This window comes from Arachis ipaensis, chromosome B4, assembly GCF_059453495.1.
Source record: "Arachis ipaensis isolate K30076 ecotype BB chromosome B4, ASM5945349v1, whole genome shotgun sequence".
NCBI classification, from domain to species: domain Eukaryota; kingdom Viridiplantae; phylum Streptophyta; class Magnoliopsida; order Fabales; family Fabaceae; genus Arachis; species Arachis ipaensis.
In genome coordinates this window covers 126,966,117-126,986,165 of record NC_142439.1, presented here as the reverse complement: position 1 = coordinate 126,986,165, position 20,049 = coordinate 126,966,117, and the positions used below count along the sequence as shown (strand labels likewise).

The 20,049-nt window shown below is 35.2% G+C and overlaps 3 protein-coding genes across 4 annotated transcripts; 2 read left to right on the top strand and 1 right to left on the bottom strand.

Moving 5' to 3' along the window:
* Positions 1 to 695: 695 nt before the first annotated feature.
* LOC107639762 (putative protein S-acyltransferase 14) lies at positions 696 to 4,623 on the top strand. 2 transcript variants are annotated; one of them, XM_021121641.2, is made up of 7 exons: positions 696 to 1,175; positions 1,553 to 1,772; positions 1,867 to 1,958; positions 2,537 to 2,660; positions 2,748 to 2,833; positions 3,440 to 3,505; positions 4,080 to 4,623. In XM_021121641.2, the coding sequence occupies exons 1-7, from the start codon at positions 960 to 962 to the stop codon at positions 4,203 to 4,205; spliced, it is 930 nt and encodes a 309-aa protein (XP_020977300.2). In that variant the 5' UTR covers positions 696 to 959; the 3' UTR covers positions 4,206 to 4,623. The 2 variants fall into 2 exon arrangements, with proteins under 2 accessions (XP_020977300.2, XP_088340216.1); XM_088484090.1 differs by having other exon boundaries at positions 748 to 1,175; positions 4,093 to 4,623.
* Positions 4,624 to 6,621: 1,998 nt separating this feature from the next.
* Positions 6,622 to 13,954, top strand: GAUT7 (galacturonosyltransferase 7). Its single transcript, XM_088483552.1, has 10 exons — positions 6,622 to 7,157; positions 7,942 to 7,973; positions 8,094 to 8,153; positions 8,493 to 8,552; positions 9,839 to 9,914; positions 10,000 to 10,052; positions 10,615 to 10,916; positions 11,844 to 12,195; positions 12,292 to 12,822; positions 13,108 to 13,954. Exons 1-10 carry the CDS (start codon positions 6,989 to 6,991, stop codon positions 13,381 to 13,383), a joined length of 1,911 nt encoding a protein of 636 aa, XP_088339678.1. The 5' UTR covers positions 6,622 to 6,988; the 3' UTR covers positions 13,384 to 13,954.
* A 1,201-nt stretch (positions 13,955 to 15,155) lies between these two features.
* SCR (GRAS family transcription factor) lies at positions 15,156 to 18,985 on the bottom strand. The gene is made up of 2 exons (XM_016343358.3): positions 16,806 to 18,985; positions 15,156 to 15,952 (listed from the first exon to the last, which is right to left on the bottom strand). The coding sequence occupies exons 1-2, from the start codon at positions 18,860 to 18,862 to the stop codon at positions 15,496 to 15,498; spliced, it is 2,514 nt and encodes an 837-aa protein (XP_016198844.2). The 5' UTR covers positions 18,863 to 18,985; the 3' UTR covers positions 15,156 to 15,495.
* Between the last annotated feature and the right edge of the window lie 1,064 nt (positions 18,986 to 20,049).

The following is a 20,049-nucleotide window of genomic DNA, read 5'->3' as shown; positions in this document are numbered from 1 at the left end:
GAAGACAGTGGCCGACGCGGTGGTGTGGAACAAAGCTAGCACCGACGGAAAGTGGTGTGCGACGGAGGCAGGAGGTGAGACTGGCGATGGAGGCAGGAGGCAAGACCGGCGACGATGGCTTCGATTTTTGAAGCTCAAATGGTGGTGGCTAGACGGACGTCGCGCCGGTGACTTCGAAGCTCGAAGTTGGGACGGTGGTGGTGGCTAGACGAACTTGTGTCGACGGTTTCGATGAAACAAATTGGGACTGGAGTCTGGACTGCTGCTTCGCGTTGTGGAAGTTGGAGAGTAGAGGGAAGAGGGGTTAGGGAATTTAGGGTTGTCCATCCTTGCACGACGAAATGCAGCCATTTTTGTTAAAATTCAAAAACCGACTGGATCACAGTTCAGTTCGACCGATCGATTCTTGGCCGGTTCAACAGTCCAACGTCGATTTTCAAATCGGTTGGCTTTTTCTTTTGTCTGAATTGTATTTAGCAGCGGTTTACAATTTAATAGGTTCAACTGATCGGTTCGAACCAATTTTTAAAATTTTAAATAAAATAAAATGAATAATAAAATGATAATTTATAAAATATAAAATAAAATTTAAAATTAAATAAAATATAAAATATATTATTTAATTATTTAATTTATAAAATTAAATAATTAAATAATATTTATTTTATTACATGATTTAATGATCCACATATTTTGGGACCATCAAAACCGAAGCCTTAGTTAGTAGTTAATTTTCCCGAACCCTTTAACCCACACAAGAGAGAAGAGAAGATACACAGCGCAAGCAAAAACTCGCGTACCGCGTGTGTTTCTTCCCTTCCTCTGACGAAACCACCGGTCCTCTTGCCCCCCCGCTGCGTCGCCGTTATGCTTCTCTGATCCGCAAAGTACTTTTTTTTAGCTGAATTGAAGTGTAGTGTAGGGTTCTTCTGTTCAAAAAAAAAAAAAAAATTCAAAATATGCATAGATCTGGTGCTTTCATGGCTTGGAACGTGTTCAAGTTCTGCACTTCTCTGCGTGGACTTGGCTCTGTCATGATCCTCTTGGTCCTTGGGGTCGTTGGTGTTTCCTATTATGCGGTTGTGTTGACTAATTTTGGACCTGCTTTGTATAATTCCGGTGGCATTGCTTCTCTTTCTTCTTCCCTCGCTGTGTTGATCTTGTTTCATTCTTTGGTATGCTAGAAAAACTAATTGACATTGATTTTTTTATTCTGTGGTTTAACATATTAGGCATTTGATTATTGAATTCGATTTGAATTGTGTTGTGTATCAGTTGAAATTTAGCTTGTCACTTAAATTGTTTTGATTATGATTCTGAATTGTGAATTTTGAAATGCTTGAGTTTACTAGGGAGTTTGAAGTAGTTGGAATTTTTTCCCTAAATTGGGAACTCTTACTCTTTGGCCTTTTTAGCAAATTCAGGAGTGCAGTTCCTCTGAATAATTGGAATAATTAATTAAGAGGCTAATCATTTGTTGTTTACTTGTGTCTTTTACTGTGTGGACTGAATGGTGGTGATAGTTCTGAAGTTTCATTGTGTGATTATGCAGCTGGTTATGTTATTGTGGAGTTACTTTGCTGTTGTGTTTACGGATCCGGGTATTGTACCGCCTAACTGGAGGCCTGCAGTTGATGAAGAGAGAGGAGAGGCTGACCCATTAAATGGGGTAGAATTAAGTAATTTGCAATCTGATCCTTCAAACCAGCTGATCCGGTACTGCCGGAAGTGTAGTCAGCCTAAGCCAGCTCGATGCCATCATTGCTCTGTTTGTGAGTTTTGACATGTGAAAGTTTCTGTTTTTGTATTTCCACATTGAAGCTAGTGAATATAAGTTTGTTCCTTCTGTTGTCTGATTGATACCAGGTGGGCGTTGTGTGCTGAAGATGGACCACCATTGTATCTGGGTAGTCAACTGTGTCGGTGCTCTAAATTACAAGTATTTCATTCTATTCTTGGTATGGAACAAGTAATGTAGAAAAATCCTTATTCTATACTTTTAACATCCTGACTTCTGAGATAATAATAATATGATGTCCATTATATTGTGTACATTTTCATAGATGATTTTTGTTATTTATAGAGCTTCTGGTTCTTGAGTGGTTGTGCATTGCTTATGTTTGGCATGGTTGTAGAAACTTGCCTTTCTTTTTTCTACTTAAAATATCTTTCTCTGCTATTGAATATTCGAAATGCAGATCAACTTTATGCATATTGACTTGGATGGTACTCATTTTGTGGATTGTCATGTTGATATTCATATACATTGTGCTAGTGGTACATTAAAGTGGAACTTTTGTTTTCGTGACAGTATAGAGGTGGTACCTTAAAAGCACTCTTGACAATTGAGATGAATAATGGTTTAGGCTTAATTTATATTGTCAGATTATTTGAGCATAGTAAGCTTTATATTCTTTTGACCTGCCCCATTACTATAACCATAAAATGAATGGCTTTGAAGTTGTTGCATAATTTTTAAGCTCCTGGTATCAAATGTCTTATAGTAATTATATTATTATCTTACATCTTATTGCAGTTTTACACCTTTCTTGAGACTACTCTTGTGACTATATCATTACTGCCATATTTCATAGCATTCTTTACTGACGAAGAAATTCCCGGAACACCTGGCACACTTGCCACAACTTTCCTTACTTTTGGTAGAGTTTTCAATTTTAAAACATGCTTTCTGATTTAGCTGTTCATTTCGTGTTTGAATTTTTATAACACTGTTGAATTAATTGCAGTTTTGAATCTGGCCTTTTCGTTGAGTGTCTTCGGATTTCTAATCATGCACCTATCACTAGTAGCTGCAAATACAACTACTATTGAGGTAAAGTTTTGCATGTTTCATGAGTTTTGTTCCCTCTTTAACTTTGGATATTTAAACCCTAAACTTATGAACTTGTTTGCACTACTGGGGCTTATTCCTTTCTTGGGAAAGTAATCCCTTTCGTTCTTCTGGTCTTTTACCCAGAATAAAGTAATAAACTATTTACCTAGATGACAATATCTGTCTGTGTTTCGTTCCACTTTTGTAGAATTGATTTTGAAGAAAAGTGATCTATATTTGGTAGCTTTCCTAGAAGTGATTTTGACAAAAAGTAAAAATTTGTTACTTCTCCATGTTCAATTCTAGAGGTATGAATTGATTTTGGAGGTGATGAATCACAACATAAAAAGGCAAATTTTATTCTGATGTCCCAAAATCAGTTCTAGAAGCTCGCAATGGAAAAAAGCTAGCACATTTAAAGTTGTGAATCTTTGAAGCTGCATGAACTAGCCATTTTGACAAAGATAAATGCCATTTGGGTGTCTGTGCACCTATGAATTGCTTATTGTGAAAATATCCTGTCTTTCTTCTGTGTAGTTTTTGGAAATTCTGATCCTTATTACAGGATAATCGGTACTGACACAGTTCTTTTCTTGTTGTGAGAAGGCATACGAGAAGAAAACTACTCCAAAATGGCGTTATGACCTTGGTACTAGAAAAAATTTTGAACAGGTCTTTGCATCTTATTCTTTTATCATACTGGGCACTGTTTATTTTTAATTTCTTTTTTAGATTTATTTTAGGTTGATTTTAAATTGATACCCCAAAAAATAAATTCTTTGATAATTAGTTTTAGCTCATGTTTTAATGTTCACATTCACAAATCTCACACTAATTAATCCAATGGCACCAGAACAAACTGTAGAGAAAGCATTCCAAATTAGCTAAAAAGGTACTGATATATAGATAATAGTTTAAGGTTATAAAAATGGCAGGGACTGAAAAGTTATGCTATCTTCTCGATAGAAATAATATAGGATATTGCTGCATCAGGAACAAACTTGCAGCTATACCTGGATATGTGGAAATAGGAAATTATGATGCTCCCCCTGCCAAAATTATAGCGGATGATGAAAACGTTTGTCAACATGACATGGAGTTTTATATTTCCTACTGACCTAATTATATATTTTTAATTCTATGTTTTATATACATGGTGGCTGGAGCTCCTCAGCCTATCATTATTAATTTAGAATCTTGAAGCTTCTACATTCTGATCTATATTTATGATGGTGCTTGGAACCAGGTTTTTGGGACAGACAAGAGATACTGGTTTATCCCTGCTTATGCGGAAGAAGATATACGAAGGATGCCAGCTCTTCAGGGTCTTGAGTATCCATTAAGACCCGACTTCGACTCCCAAGATTGCTGAGAGCTAACATTGCCACAGCTTGTAAATAATCTGATCTCGCAGGCGGCAATTTGTTTGTACAGGTATGATCAATGTTGTTCTTTTGTGAGGGGCTCTTGTCCGAATTTCAGATGAAGGTTTTGACCTGTAAATGTATTAAATTCCCGGAAATGTTATAGCTTTCTCAGTTAGGATTACGAACAATTAGTGTACTAGACTCTTTCTGGGTGAGGGGATCTGGAGAGGGTAGACGTGTGCAAAAATATCCTTGTAACAGGATTAGGAACTGTATGATGAGGATTCTTCTGTTGTTCAATTTTTCTTTTTCTTTTTTACTAGTTATTGGTCATACACATTTTTTTATTTTTTCTTCCGAGTCATTGTTGTAAATATCTGCAAACATGATACATAAGGTAATAAAAAAAGATCCGTGTGTAAACAGTCTCACTGTAAATATAATATATAATAGGGTTCAATGACGTTGTTTGATCTATATAGCCGGTCCCAGCTAGTGGAATAAGATTTTGTTATTGTTGTTTTTGTTGTAAATAATTAAATATCTTCCATTCACGAGTCATTTACCCCATGTGTTTGTTTACTTTGTCAAGCTCTCTTGGTCTCTCCTTCCTTTTTTTTCTCATTATTTTTTATTTTTTGTAAGGGTTAATTTTTGTTTTCTCCATGGTCTTGTCCTCTCTCTCTCTCGCTCTCAATCTCAATGAATGAGATCTCCATGAAACACAAAATATTTACTCCATGGAAGAGGGTGAAAGAATGCCTTAAAATAAATTCCATTAATAGAATGCTCCTTATCCATGTTCCAAAAGAAAGCTATTTGACAAGACTCAAGAGTGTTACGATCTATATTTCATTTAGAAATTTCGTTGTTGCCTACTATTATAGAATTTAGTCAATTTACATAAGGAGTAGAATCTACAATTTCAGGCGCTGTAAACCAATCGTGGAAGTATCAGTTTTCTTTGGGTATGATTTGGATTGAACAAAATTGTGTCATTAATAGGTAATGATTTATGGCTTGACCAAATTCAATATGACATTACACTAGTAAGGAGTAACATAATGCAGTGATTGTTTACCTAATGAGAAGTAAGTTTTAGAATTTAAACTATAAAGTTGTCCAATTAAATACACGACTAACGACTTTCTTATCGTTAGCGAGAATTTATGTTTTCTAGGTATAGTGGATGGAAACTCAATCCAGTAACATGGACTTGCTAAATTCCCATAGTTAGTACTAAGAAACAATGACTTGGGTAGGCATTTATTGTTGCTCTTCAAATAATTAAAAGTAGTAAGTAGTGAAAATGTCTCAAAGTTGAAATTGAATATTATAATCATTGATGTCTTAAGACTTAAAGTGTCAAAATACTTTTATAGGTATATATACTCTGCGGTTTACATCACCAAGGTATATCTCTTCCATCAAAAGAGAAGTGCTGGTTGAATCTCATTTGGATGAACTATACATCAAATCTTTCAGTCATACACGAACAACACTAAAGATTTTATATTGGCATGTTTTAAGATTTTGGAATTTTGTTAATGAAAAATTTTCAAAAATGTAATATTCTAAAAATTTAGGGACTACTTTGTCAATTATTTTTATTAAGGACTAATTTATCCAAGACAATAAATTTTAGAGAGCAATTTGAGATATCATTAAAAAAGTATTAGAACAAAAATATTACAAAAGGGATAATAAACAGCATTCTTAAAGAGAATAACAAAAATGAAAAAATCACAAATTTCAATAAGAAAAAGAAAATTAAAATATTTATAAAATATAAAAAATAATTACAAAATCAGTCATTCTATATTTATGTATATTTATACATGTTATATATATATTTTGAACAACTAACTACTAAAATAATCATAATCTTTTTAGAGAATACTCAAATATTTTTACAATGAAATAATCAAATATTTTATGAATATTAAAAGACACCTACTAATATAATTTTGTATTTTTGTTTATATTTTGATTATAAATATAAACTTTATTATAATGGTGAAGTTAATTTTATCATATTATTTGTGAAATTTTATTATAAATATGAGTATAAAAAAATTATTTGTTTTATACATATTTTTATATAATAGCTGATAATTAATTTTTAATATTTACGTAGCATGATTTTAAAATAGTATGGTTATGACTAGAAAAGTAAATAACAAATTAGTGTAACGATAGAAAACATATTTAGACTCTATTTAGATTTTCAAATTCTTATGAAAACAAAAGACAAGAAGATAATTATTAAGTTCGGATTTTAGTGGTTCAATAATAATATAAAAAAAAAAAATTATCTCATGGACCCAAATCTATGTTTATTTAATATTTATGAGGTAAGGCAGACACAGAGAGTTGGAGGCATAGCAAATGATTGATAAGGCATAAGGGTGAGGTGGAGGTGAATTGAAAGTGAGAGTGCCCAATTGGAACCATGTTGGTTACTTTCATTCTAGATGTGTGCTTCGGATTCATTACATCAATTAATGATTATGCTAAACTAAATTCGCCACTTGTGATTATAGTTTATATTACTGCTACACTCGCACACTCTTGATTAATTATTATATTTATATTAACTAATTAATTAATTAAGAAAAGAAGAAAAAGAAGTCATTAGCGAAAAGAAATTAAAAAAAATAATAAGAAAAATAAAAAGCTCATCAAGAGAGAGAAACACGCACAGAGGAGGAGAAGAAGAAGAGAGTAAAGGGAAGGAAGAAGCACGGAAAGAGAGGAACACAAACAGGAACACGCAAACACGAAGAAGATGAAGAGCGGTGGTGGAGGTGGTGCCATGGGCGCGGTTCCTTCTTACTCAGTTCCGGCGAAGAGGCGGTGGCGAGGGTTCGTGATTGCGGTTCTCGGCCTCGTCATTCTCTCCATGCTCGTCCCACTCGTCTTCCTCCTCGGCCTCCACAACGGTTTCCACTCTTCCGGTAACACTCTCACTCTCTCTTCTCTTGATCCATTCCAAACTCGCCGAGATCCGTTACATTCTCTCTCCTCTCTCTCTCTTCCCCGCATTGATTGTTCCCGCGAGATCCGCACCGATCTCCCTTCGCAAAATGCAATGCACTCTAGATCCAACTCCTTTCTGTTCTGATTCCAGAAGCTTCTATGTGTGTTCGTGATTGTGTTGTCTTGGCGTAGCGGAATTCCAGGCTTTAACTTTGTGTCTCGCTGAGTTTTGATGAACTATAATGTAGATCCAACTTTTTTTATGGTTCCCAAACTGTGATGCGTCTTCGTAATTATGTGTCTTAGTGTAGTGGAATTTGAAACTTTAGGTGTAAATGTTAGCGGTAATCTTGAATTAACTAGCTTGTAACTTCAGTGTGTTATGATACTGCACATCGTTCGCAAATGCAGTGTACTGCAGATCCAACGTTTGGTTCTACTTTGGAAACTATAATGTGTGTATATGATTATGTATCTTACAGTAGTGGAATTTGACACTGTAAGCTTTAGTTTCAATTTGTTGGTGTTAAACTGTTTGTTATGTGGGTGTGTTAGCGGAATTTACTGGTTCATAAGTTCTTGTCTGTGTTATAATAATGTGAATCGTTTAGAAGTGCTGTATAATATGGATCCGACCTTTTCTTGTACCTGTAAAGCTCTATTTGTTTGGAATGGTTTTTGTTGGATCATGGTTATAATTATGGAACTTCCACTCATGAAAAAGATGTGGCCTGCCTGATTTTTTTTTTTTTTTTTTTGCAGGGTATATATATGAACAGAGAGGTTCTCCATCGGTAAGCATTTAAATGTAGCTGTGATTCATTTGATATAAACAGTTTTTTCAAGGTGATGCTTGATTTTGTTGTTGATGCTGATGTGTTTTTTGCCTTCTTGTCCATGGTTATTCAAACCAGAGTAAGGGTCTTGAAAGCTTCGATCGGCATGATTCCAGCCGTAACCGCAATAGAACTGAGGTATGCACAACATTTGTCTAGCAATCTTCTTTGGAACATCATAGGTCATTGTGGCCGTTTATTTTATTGTGGTCGATGTTCCCTACTTATTAATGTGGGGCAAGTAGTTTTAAGATTTCATTTATCATGGACGTGTATTAATTGAATGATGGGGCATTTTCTAGAGTGAAGAAAATGGGGGAACAATTAATCTTTTTCTTAGGATAATAATGAAGTCCAAACTAATGTATAGCCGGTGCATAACCTGAAGAACTTTTAACAAAGACATCCAAAACATATGATATTGGTTATCCCCAAAAATTCCAAATGAATGCTATGTTTCTTTAATTTCTTTTGTAGGGAGATCAATCGAAGCATGTGGAGGAACTAATCACAAAGTTTGAGCCAACACTTCCAAAGGTTCTCTGCATAATACTCTGGTGGTTAAATTTTATACTTCTTAATTCAGAGCATTTAAGGATAAAATATTGAGTATAAATGATCGATTTCCTCATATATACCTGTTCATGAATGAGAAGTATTTATTTGTGTATTCTTAGTGGGGACAGGCTTGGAGGTTAATGATGTTTACCAACTGTTCCAAAGCATAGTGTATACCTAGTGTTTCACCACATTTGCCAAATAAACTTTCCATGAAAATTGGACACCTTGAAAAGATAGAGTTTTAATTGTTTCAGAAATAGGTCTATGCAACACACATTTTATGAGAGAGAATAACATAAGGGCGAGAAGCCTACAAACTTGAAACTGCTGGCAAGATAAACGACTTGATAATAGAGAACCAAAGGTTTTATTAATTAATGCATCTAAAATGATGGTCATCTCAAGGTTTATTTTACCGATTTATCTTAGTTGAGAAGATTAGTAACATCAGAACTAGGTAACTTTTAGGAGCTAAGGACAAGTGAATATTGAGCTTACTTTTAAAGTTTGACTCTGTTCTATTAGTTTTATGTTGATTTTTGGGTCTCATTGCTGAAGGATATGGTTAAGATAGTCATCTTATGCATAGGAGCATCTCTTCCCCTCTAGCTAGGTTTTGGGTAGAGTTAGGTTCGCAAACTTAAGATAGTATTAGAGTTTATCTTGTGATTGATATTTTATTGTGGAGCCGGCCTCAAATGTCCAATCTTATGAACTTTACATTCTAGATGTCTAGTCTTAGGCACAAGGGGGTTGTTATGCTTGCATAGCTTAAGGATATCACTCCTCCAGGGAATGAGTTTTTGCAGATAAATGTTACCCCTACTCATGAGGTTCACTAAAAATTTCTAAATTATTAGATTTAAATTTTATTTTGGCATCCTTACTTTTTGGGTTGGTGTTAGGTTATTTTTTCTTCTTTTGGTTCTATTTTACTGGATATGTAAGATGAATTACAAGCTACGATTTAGATAGGACTAAACTAATTAATATCATAATATTAGTCGACCTAATATCTTCTATTCTTCCTAAAGTCTACTTCAACCTTTTAAATTCTCCAGAGAAACAAGACTTATTTATCCGTTGACCATAATATAATTGGGGAATATAAATGCACTGCTTTGTCTATGCAATCCTTGTTTTTTGGGTCTTGGTAATAAAAGTATTAGAAGGAAACAGAGTACAAAGACCATGGAGGATAAGAATCCTCCAAAACCAGATTTTTTGGTTGCATTATTGATTATCATTTGCAATTGTTTCAGGATGTTCTCAAGAATTATCCTCGAGAAGAGAAGAATGGCACCATCAATAGGGTCTCCAGTGATGATAAACATAAAGGTATCATTCAGTTTTATGTAATTGACTGCTCAGGTGATATTTCACTTCTATTTCATCTTCTTTTCTAATCTAAAGTTCTTTTCAGGATTTAATGTTCCACCACCTATTGTTGTTCGGCAATCTCCTCTGACTTCAAGTGTACGCATACAATACTATCCTTTGTATAAAACTTTGAACACTGATTTATTGATTGCTCAAGATAGTTAATCCACAACCATCCCCTCCCCTCCCCTCCCCTCCCCCCCCCACAAAAAAATCCCTTGTTTGATAAAAGAAGAATGTCATTGAGATGAAGAGACAAGTATACAAAAGGTAGGGGGAGAAAAGATTCTATTTACAAGATGAAAACTAACTGGTGAAAAAAGAAAAATCAATAGAGTGAAGCGTTCCAACCGATAAAGATGTCTCAGGAAAATCTCTTGAAAAGATCACGTGCTTTACACAAAAGGAAAAGAAATCCAGTAAACTAATGATTCCTTGGAATAGATTAACTTAAAACACTAATTTATTCATCATATTTATACACATAATATTAGCTTGAGTACTGCTGTACAAAAACATTACAGCTGGTAAAAGACCAACCTGATAAGTGATAACACTCAGAAGCTAAGTTAAATAACTAAAAACACAGCGGCCTGACAAACTTCTTCATAACTTATTATTTATACAGCTAGTTTGACTGATTTAAATTTTGCAACAGAATGCTATAGCCGGCCACATGAATCAAGTCACACCCGTTAAAACAACCCCGGCTGATGAAAGTGGAAAGTCTTGTGAGCTCACATTTGGTAGCTATTGCCTGTGGCAAAAACAACATAAAGAAGTTATGAAAGATGCCATGATTAAGAAATTGAAAGACCAACTATTTGTGGCTAGAGCTTACTATCCGAGCATTGCAAAACTCCCCGCACAAGACAAATTGTCTCGAGAAATGAAACAAAATATACAAGATCTGGAGCATGTGCTTAGTGAATCCACTACGGATGCTGATCTTCCACCACTGTAAGCTGTTATTCTTTTGTGGTATTTCTTTTCTCTACCGGTTTACTTACCTGGGTTGCATTCTACTTGATCAGTTATTGGAATATGATGTTTGCACATGTATAAAATTTGAACTTAAATCAAATAGCAGCAGAAGAAATATTGATAGTCATTATTGTATCAGCACGCTTGACTAGAAAAGAGAACGATGCAAATTGGCAAAGAAAACAAAAATAACTAAATACTATGTTTTTAAGTTATGGAAAAAAAGTATGCCAATCCCTTTTTCACCAGATAAAGAAGCACCATTATACATATTATGAATGGAACATCAAAATGGATGCCAAAAATATCATCCCATCCCATTGCAAATGAAGTTGACATTTGGAAGGAAATTATTAAATTTTCTAGGTTACCTGTCCAACCAAGTGATCATCGAAGCACATCAGGAACAGAAAACTGCAACAAGATTTGTGTTTCTTTTTGACAACCAAAACTGAATCTAGTGAGGACAAATAATATAAAATCATAGGGCAAAACTTCTGCTCTCAAAACATAACTAAAAGCTGGTTTGTACGCCTGTATTCATTTCTATCATGTTTTTACACTTTTATGTAAATTTTGTTCTACCATAAGTCGTTTGAATATTAGTATTTGCAATTTGAATCATGTGATTCAGTAAACATGCTAGCAATTGTATGTCGTGAATCCATGATAGTGATTCTTTATCACCAACATATGATTCCCTTGCCTATTGCTGGGTTGGGCTAGTATATTATTCTGGAAACCATTGTATCTTAGGGTTTAATATGCCCCCCTTTTTTGCATTATACCTGAAGCTATTGCTGTGGAACTTACCTTTCTGGATCGAATTCTCCTTTCTCCATGTTCTTTCCTTTATGAATTACTCTAAGATCACAATAAATTTTATGTGGTATTTTGTTACAGCATTGAGAACAAGTCACAGAAGATGGAAATTACAATAACTAAAGCTAAAACAGTCCCAGTGGATTGCAATAATGTTGACAAGAAATTGAGACAAATATATGACTTGACTGAGGATGAAGCGAACTTCCACATGAAACAGAGTGCTTACCTGTATAAACTTAATGTCCAGACAACACCAAAAAGTCTTCACTGCCTGGCGCTGAAACTAACTGTTGAGTACTTCAAATCTTCACCTGAAGAAAGGGCTGATAAAGAAAAGTTTACAGATTCTTCATTGCACCATTATGTTATTTTTTCTACCAATGTACTTGCAGCATCCATAGTTATCAACTCCACTTCAATTCATTCCCAAGTATGTTATGTTTCTTCTCATGCTTCGTTATCTTGGATTCATCAATTTCAGCAGTTGTAAATTTTAGTTTCCCTTGTTGCTGCACAAATGTTTCAGGAAAGCTGGAAGCAAGTTTTTCATGTGGTGACTGATGGTCAAAATTATTATGCAATGAAGCTCTGGTTCTTGAGGAACAAGTATAAGGATGCTGCCATTGAAGTATTGAATTTCGAGCATCTTGACCTCAATAACCAAAATGGGGATCCATTGCAACTGTCCTTGCCTGAGGAATTCCGTGTTTCTTTTCGCACTGCTGATAACCAGATTAGAACAGAATACTTCTCAATTTTTTCTCATTCACATTATTTACTTCCTGATATATTCAGCAATTTGAAGAAAGTTGTGGTACTGGATGATGATGTTGTTATTCAGCAAGACCTGTCATCTCTGTGGAACCAAGACATGGGGGAAAAGGTTAATGGTGCAGTGCAATTTTGCTCAGTTAGGCTTGGTCAGCTGAAAAGTTATCTGGGTCAGAACGATTACAACCAAGATTCCTGTGCTTGGATGTCGGGGTTGAACATAATTGACCTAGTGAAGTGGAGAGAGCTTAGTCTTACACAAACATACCAAAGGTTGATAAAAGAGGTAAGTATTTGAGTTTATTGGATTTGCACTGCAATATTTTCTTTTACTACTGCTGCAGAAAATAGTAGTATTGGAAATAGTTAAATGAATATAGGAATTGTTAGGGTAATTGTATGAGTATTAAGCAAACGTTTTACCAGACTTAAATCCGTTGGAGTGACTTAACCAACTTACTAGTTTCTTTCTATTATTTATCCATGGTTGTCCTTAATCAATATATTCATTGAAATATGTTGCTCTCTGAGCATTTTACGTTACTGATTTTTGTTTTATTTCCTCTGATAGTTGAGTGCACAAGAAGGATCAACCAATTCTATTGCATGGCGTGCAAGTTTACTCACCTTTGATAATAAAATATATCCACTCAAAGATTGGGTTCTGTCTGGACTAGGTCATGATTATGCAATTGATGCAAATTCCATTAAGACAGCTCCAGTGCTACACTACAATGGGAAAATGAAACCTTGGCTAGATCTGGGAATTCCAAATTATAAGAGCTATTGGAAGGTGTTTATCAACAAAGAAAACCAATTCTTAAGTGAGTGCAATGTGTATTCATAATACGCCATGGTCAAGTCTTGAATGTTTTGGAGATTGTAGGGGTGAGCTCTTAAGGAGCAGGAAAGATGATATGCCTGTGCTTTGGGTGCTCAAATTTTTTCCAATGTAGCTTTTCCAAGGGGGTGTTTTGAAAGAAGTGAAGTGATAGTGTTGGTGAGCTTAACAAAACAGGTTATGAAATTAACCATTCAAATAAGAACCTGGAAGCTGCACTTGATTTTCTGGCAGAATTGAGCACCCCTCACAGTTTTCAAGATAGTTAAATTGGTTTAATGTTGAGGTTTTATCTGATCTTACTGTGCTGGTAGGCAAGTATGGAGAGGTATACATGAGCAAGGCATTGGTCCAGAAAAAAAAAAATAACTCAAAATATAAAGACAGTGCAATTGTTTGTTTTAAGATTTAGTATCCTGAATGATGTAAATTATTCTTAGCCGGGAAACAAGTAGAACTATCCCTCCTAGTTCCTTGGATTTCAAATTTTTTTTTTTCTAAGGTTTGTTATTATTTGATTACAAGAATGTTGTCCAACAGCTTTTATAAGAAAAATGATACAGTAACAATTTTGTCCCCTAGTTGAAGTTCAGCATTGCTGATCTTTGCTATTCAGTTGTGTCTATTATACTGCATCAGTGACAGTTGCTTTTCATAACTTGTACGAGACAGGGTAGGTAAATAGTAATATAATGTGAATCTTAAAAGTTGCATGAGTTGCACCTTTCGGGATGCACGTTGGGAAGTCAGAAACTTAACGTGGTTCGATAAATATGTAAGAGGGAGGAATTCTTTCTTGGATGGCACTGTAGATAGAAAATAGAAATGTATGACATGGATTAGATTTTTTAACATTTGTTTAATGAAATTTCACGCATGTGGAAGAGATTTTTTCTCTCTTCTACTTTTGGATTCCTTGGTCTTAGTTTCAATTCAAATATTCTTTTTGCTTCCATTTTGTTTTTAAATTGAATTTATCCTTTGTTCAAAAAAATAATTTGAATTTATCATGGCTACCTTTTAACACCTAATCCTATAACGTATACACAAACAAAATTTATTTTCCAGTGAACCAAAAAAAGAAATATACACAAACAAAATTTTCCGGGGTCAAGCCGTAGCCTTTTGGGTATTCATCGACATGGAAGAATCGTGACCGTGTTAATAATGCATAGAATTTTTTTATTGTACTAATGCAAAGAATTTAAGCACAAATACTTAAGAGTATTAATTACCAGCACCTAAAGTCACCTAATTTTGTAGCCATTATATGAAAGTTAAATTCTCAATTATTTGCCAAATAAGCTAAGTTGCCTTTATTTATAAGTACAAGAAATTGAAATATGAATATTAAAATTCAAAATCGTATTTGTTTATAAGATATGGATAAAAATATTTTTTATTAAAATTTTTTATGTGAAATAAAAAATAAATTAAATTAATTTTTTATTATTTATTTTATTTTATATCTAGTTTATAATTAAATAAAATATAAAAATATTAATTTTTGTGTTATATACTTATATTATCAGTATTGTGTTTTATGCTGGAGTTAAAACCAAATGCAGCTTTAAAAGTCAATGGACAATTCAAGACCTAAGAATGCGCTCCAATATGTGGGAATATGCGGTTCGGAAGCCACTAAATCACTGTTACTTTCAAACTGAACAACCGAAGATAGTCAAAATCAGAATGCATTCGTAACAACTACACTACTAATAGACAACATTATGGCTAGCTATATGGGTACCCATAAAATCAAAATGTCATAGTAACACCCTTCTCAGTTCTCACTTGTCACAGTAAAATAATATTGAGATAAATTCTATGATGTTCTCCAAAACAGAGAGAAATGTCTTGCTTTGTATTATTAAATGTATACCATAGGAACCTACTTGGATGATTAATTGATTACTACCTCCGTGCTATCTAACTACATTTTCTTTTTTCCTTCTTTGCAGTGATGGTACACATTTAGCAAGAAAAGTCTCCCACTTTAGGAACACCACCTACCAAATATCTCTTTTTTAAATTAACGACCATAGAGATGGATGCTACATATAGGATTAGAATCAGAAAATGACAAGACCATAGAAAAAAAAAAACTATGGAGAAACATTAACTATGATGATGAGCCATTGCAGTGGTATAGGGTGGTCTCCAAGCTGAAGCAGTGAGCAAACAAAGATCCTTCCAACCAAGTTTAAGAATACCATTGTCCTCCACCAAAGTGTACCCTTCAGAAGGGAACATACCAAGTAACAAACTTGCTTGTGTAGCAGCATTACCAGCTAGTGATATACCTCTAAATCCACATTGTTGAAGCTTCTCCCTCCAGTTATGAAACTTTGGTTCACCAGTCCTTGATGGACCCCCAACAGCTAGAACATTCCGAATCTCCCTTGAGAGTAGTTGCTGCTCCACCACATGTCTCTCCTCACTCTCTTCTCCATAGCTTGAACCAAGGGAGTCAAATAATGCTGAGTAGTAGTGTATGGCTTCCACAAACCTTCCCAAGAATGAACCTGTGTTGCTTAGGTCTTGCTCTACCACTGTTATCACCTTAGGTGCCAACCTGCATGATATTGTAATAGAGTTTTATAATGTCACTCAATCATATAATCACAAGTCACATGCAATGGAATAAACGATCAGAATTCTTTACCATTTATCAATTAGTAAATAATAGATAGTATATACTATATGGTATATGGTAATAGAAAGCATTTAAAACTTACCATATAATAATATACTCAAGTAACATGTGACATGCAATGTAGCAACAAAATTATTTGCAAGGTAGTATCAAAATAGTATATAACGTTCACTATTAGTAAATCATACACGACATCAAAATCTTAGAAAGCTTACTATATACATTATTATGCAGTTATTTATGTCCATTAATGTGTACGTAGCGAAATTCCACAAGTCATAATCATTGGTCTCAAATTTTTTTCCCTTAGGAAGGGAAAAAAAGCAGACATAAAGTGACTACTAGACCCTAAAGTTTGAAAAAAGAAGCTAATGTTTTTGGGAAATCTTTCACGAAAAGTACTATTCCACATGTACTCAAACTCACAACTACCTAGCTAGCACAAACACACATCAGCTACCTCTGGATCATAGCAAATCATATAAGAAATCATATATAATTCTCTAAAATAACAAAATAAAATATTTAACATAAACAATATATATAATAAAATTAAATATTTTGGTAAAACATTAAGGTACTAGACGTCCAGCTTAAAAAGCAATAAAAGAAGAAAATCATCTCTCGGGCATAGCCAATAATAAGCAAGAAGAAAAAAGATCAACCAACATTTCCATAATCCATGCAGTAGTAGTAGAAGCTATTATATAAATGAATAATGAATAAATGAGATGAGAGCATGCAACAAAAAGAGAAGAAAAAGATGAATTACCTCTGCAAAAGCCACAAAGTGTTTGTGTCCGAACCAGTAACATCATAAAGAGAATGCTGCAACCAATGAACAGCAACAGCCTCAGCCTTACTAACATTAAGCCTCTCAGGATCAACGTTCCCAACTTTCTCCGCAACGCCAAAGAATTCAAACGGAAGGCCAAGCTTATTGGCGAAATCCGATAACCGCTTTCCAGTGGCCTCCAGTGCTTCCATGGAAGTTCCAAGGCCCGTGAGCCTCACGTAAGGAGGCCCACCGGGCCTGGAAGCCAGAATATGGAAGAGGCCAGGCCACTGGAGGCCTTGCATTATATCTAGATCTATGATGTGAACCCTTTCTTCTCTCTCGAACGCTTCTTGAATGGCTTGGTTGGCGGTGAAGTGGGAGAACTTGACGAAGGGGCTGATTCCGTTGAAGACTTGGAAAGCGGAGGCCACTTTCTGGCTGTGAGGAACGATTGGCAGCGTTGCGTAGATTCCGAGGCAAGAGCTGACCAGCCTTGCGGATATGGCTTCCGAGAAATACGCTGCCACGCGTTGCGCTGATGTGCCGAACGGCGTCGACAGTTGAGAAATTTCTAGAAGCATCTTGTTCGCGTCTTCTAGATTCTCCGCTGAAACTGCTTCTGCGCACTGGAGGAGTAGTGTGAGGAGGTGCAAGCCTTCTTCGTCTTTCTTCTTCTGTTGATTCATCTCCTCCGTTTTCTTTCTCGTTAGCACCGCCATTTCTGTGGCGGTGGCGGTGCTCGTGGTGGTTGCCGGTGCTGTAACAAGATCTTCTTCGGGTTTCTCTTGTTGCGGTGGCTGTGGCGGCGGCGGAGGCGGTGGCGGTGATGGTAAAGTATTGGCCAACGAAACTGAATTGTTGTTGTTAGAATCTAACGGCGTTGGCGGTACTACAGGCCAGTACTGATTCAAAGATGAATCTTGAAAATGCATAGTGCTGTAAGCATGCATGTTTGAAGTATTTGTTTGCTTCATAACCGGAGTTTTGTTTTGTGGAGGCGGTGGTGGCGGTGGTGCTGCGGGCACGGCGGAGGCGGAGGAGTCAGAAGTGAGGAGGCGGAGCCTGTACTCAAGAAGCATGGCCAAGTTTGGGTTGCAAGGGTATATAATCTCCCTGACGTTGTTGATGAGCTGAGGGATTGAGACACTATTAGAGCTGTGAATTAGATCCTTCAATATTCCATCGATCCAATTAGAAGCGGCTGAGCTTTCATCCATGGAAGAAGGCGAAGAAGTAACAACCTCAACAATATTTGCAGAGCTGTTCCTTATGTTTCTCTGCGATTGTGAAGATGGAAAGAGTGGCAGGCCTGAGAATCCGCAAACTGCAGGTGATGTTGTGTTTTGATTGTTGTCAAGTAGGATTTCTTGATTGAAGTGTTGAGCGTAGTTTGGAGCCGAAACGGTTATGGTTGTGGAGGGTATTGAGGGTGAGGAAGAATTGACGGTGTTGATGAGATTGGTGGAAGAAGATGATGATGACGATGATGAAGATGATGAAAGAGAAGGTAGCATCATAGTGGAGTAGTTGGTTGTGAGCGTCACAATGGGGTAATTTGGAATAGTAACGTTATCTCTTGATACAACAACATTACTAATACTATTACTATTATTATTATTATTAATATTATTGTTATTGTTATTATTATTATAAGGATAGTTACAATTACTACCTGTACCAACTGAGGAGCCCTTTTGAATGAAAGAGGAGGTGTTGATGTTGTTGGTGGTTCGACGAGGAAACCTAGGATACTCAGAAATGGTGGTGGTGGTGGTGTTGGTTATAGAAGGGTGAAGTTCCATCTCAGAAGCCATTCTTTTTCTCACCAATTTCCTCTCACAATGAGGCTGATTCATGAAGCCACTACTACCATGGAGAAGAAGCATGTGTTGTTGTTCTTCACCGGCGCTGATGTTGCTGGAAGCACTGGTGAGAGGGCTACTACCACTTCCGGCAACAGCAGCACCGTTGGTGGTGGTGGTGGTGGTGCTGACATTCCCATCTTCGGCAGTGTTGTTACTGGCACCACTGAACAAAGCACAAGCAGCCATGTCTGGGGATAGAGAGGAGAGAAGAGAATCAGAATAGAGTGATGATAGGCTCTATCTTCATATCCTGCTAGTGTGTTTTAGTGTCTATGTATGTATGCACATCAACAATTGTATGTGTAATGTGTGCCTTCAAATAATTAACCCCAAAAGCGTACTGTACAGTAGCATATGGTTAAACAAACAAATCACATGTCTCTTTCCTTTTCTCTATATATTTAAAAACAAACAATACTATTACTATATTCGCTATTTTATCTATATATTTTTACTTTTAGTTTAAAAGATTAATGATGACAAATGAAAAATGAAAAAAAAATTATATTATAGAAAATGATATATAAAAAATAATATAAATATTATTTTTAATTATTTTTCTCACTATTTTTTATACTATTATTTTATTATATTTATTATTCTATTGTCACCCTAGGGCCTCTAATTTTTAGAGCAAAGAATCTAGCAGCACATGTTAAAAATGCAAAAATAGTTCTTTCAATTAAAAAAAGGGTAAAAATTTTCTAAGTTTTCTAACAATATTCAATCATCGTTTTAGAAATGAAAATTTTTAAGATTTTAACAAATTATTTTATTTTATTTATCTATTAAATGTCTACAAATTAATAAAAATAAATAATCATACTTGACTATGGATATTATTATATTATTGATAAATGTAATTTTTAGAATTGTATATTTTAAAACTATTCGAAATAAACCCTATTAAATTATTGTTCCCGTAACATTTGTATATTATCATAATTCCTTCAATTATTATTTCTAATTTGAAAGGGGGCACATCACAAATTACAAACAGATAACGTTGTTAAGATTGGGACAGTGAATGTGTGTGTGAGACTTATAGGATTCTCTCTCTCTCTCACTAGTGTAGTTACAATCTCTTAACACGGTTCTCTATGCCTTTTGCCTTTTGGATGGATCTGTGATCCATGTCTCTGTCTAGCATTCCCATGGTGGTGCAAAACAATAGGGGAGGGTGAGAATGTGAGTGTGAATGTGTGTGTGTGCATGTGTGTTGGGAGAGAAAGAGAATACAACGCAACACTGTGCCTACGGCGGCTAGCTATTCGTCTTTGTGCATCTTGATCTTATTTATTTATATGGTCCTATAACCATGTTATTCTCTTTTTTCTCTTCTTTCTTTTCTTTAGAGACTCATCGTCAATAGC

What these genes read in the sequence shown, in the direction of transcription:
- LOC107639762 (XM_021121641.2), top strand. Translation starts at nt 960, where the DNA reads ATGCATAGATCTGGTGCTTTCATGGCTTGGAACGTGTTCAAGTTCTGC. An exon ending in TGATCTTGTTTCATTCTTTG is followed by an intron (nt 1,176 to 1,552) that starts GTATGCTAGAAA and finishes GTGATTATGCAG; the next exon opens with CTGGTTATGTTATTGTGGAG. An exon ending in AGTATTTCATTCTATTCTTG is followed by an intron (nt 1,959 to 2,536) that starts GTATGGAACAAG and finishes ATCTTATTGCAG; the next exon opens with TTTTACACCTTTCTTGAGAC.
- GAUT7 (XM_088483552.1), top strand. Translation starts at nt 6,989, where the DNA reads ATGAAGAGCGGTGGTGGAGGTGGTGCCATGGGCGCGGTTCCTTCTTAC. An exon ending in GTAACCGCAATAGAACTGAG is followed by an intron (nt 8,154 to 8,492) that starts GTATGCACAACA and finishes TTTCTTTTGTAG; the next exon opens with GGAGATCAATCGAAGCATGT. An exon ending in AATCTCCTCTGACTTCAAGT is followed by an intron (nt 10,053 to 10,614) that starts GTACGCATACAA and finishes ATTTTGCAACAG; the next exon opens with AATGCTATAGCCGGCCACAT.
- SCR (XM_016343358.3), bottom strand. Translation starts at nt 18,862, where the DNA reads ATGGCTGCTTGTGCTTTGTTCAGTGGTGCCAGTAACAACACTGCCGAA. An exon ending in ACTTTGTGGCTTTTGCAGAG is followed by an intron (nt 15,953 to 16,805) that starts GTAATTCATCTT and finishes AATATCATGCAG; the next exon opens with GTTGGCACCTAAGGTGATAA.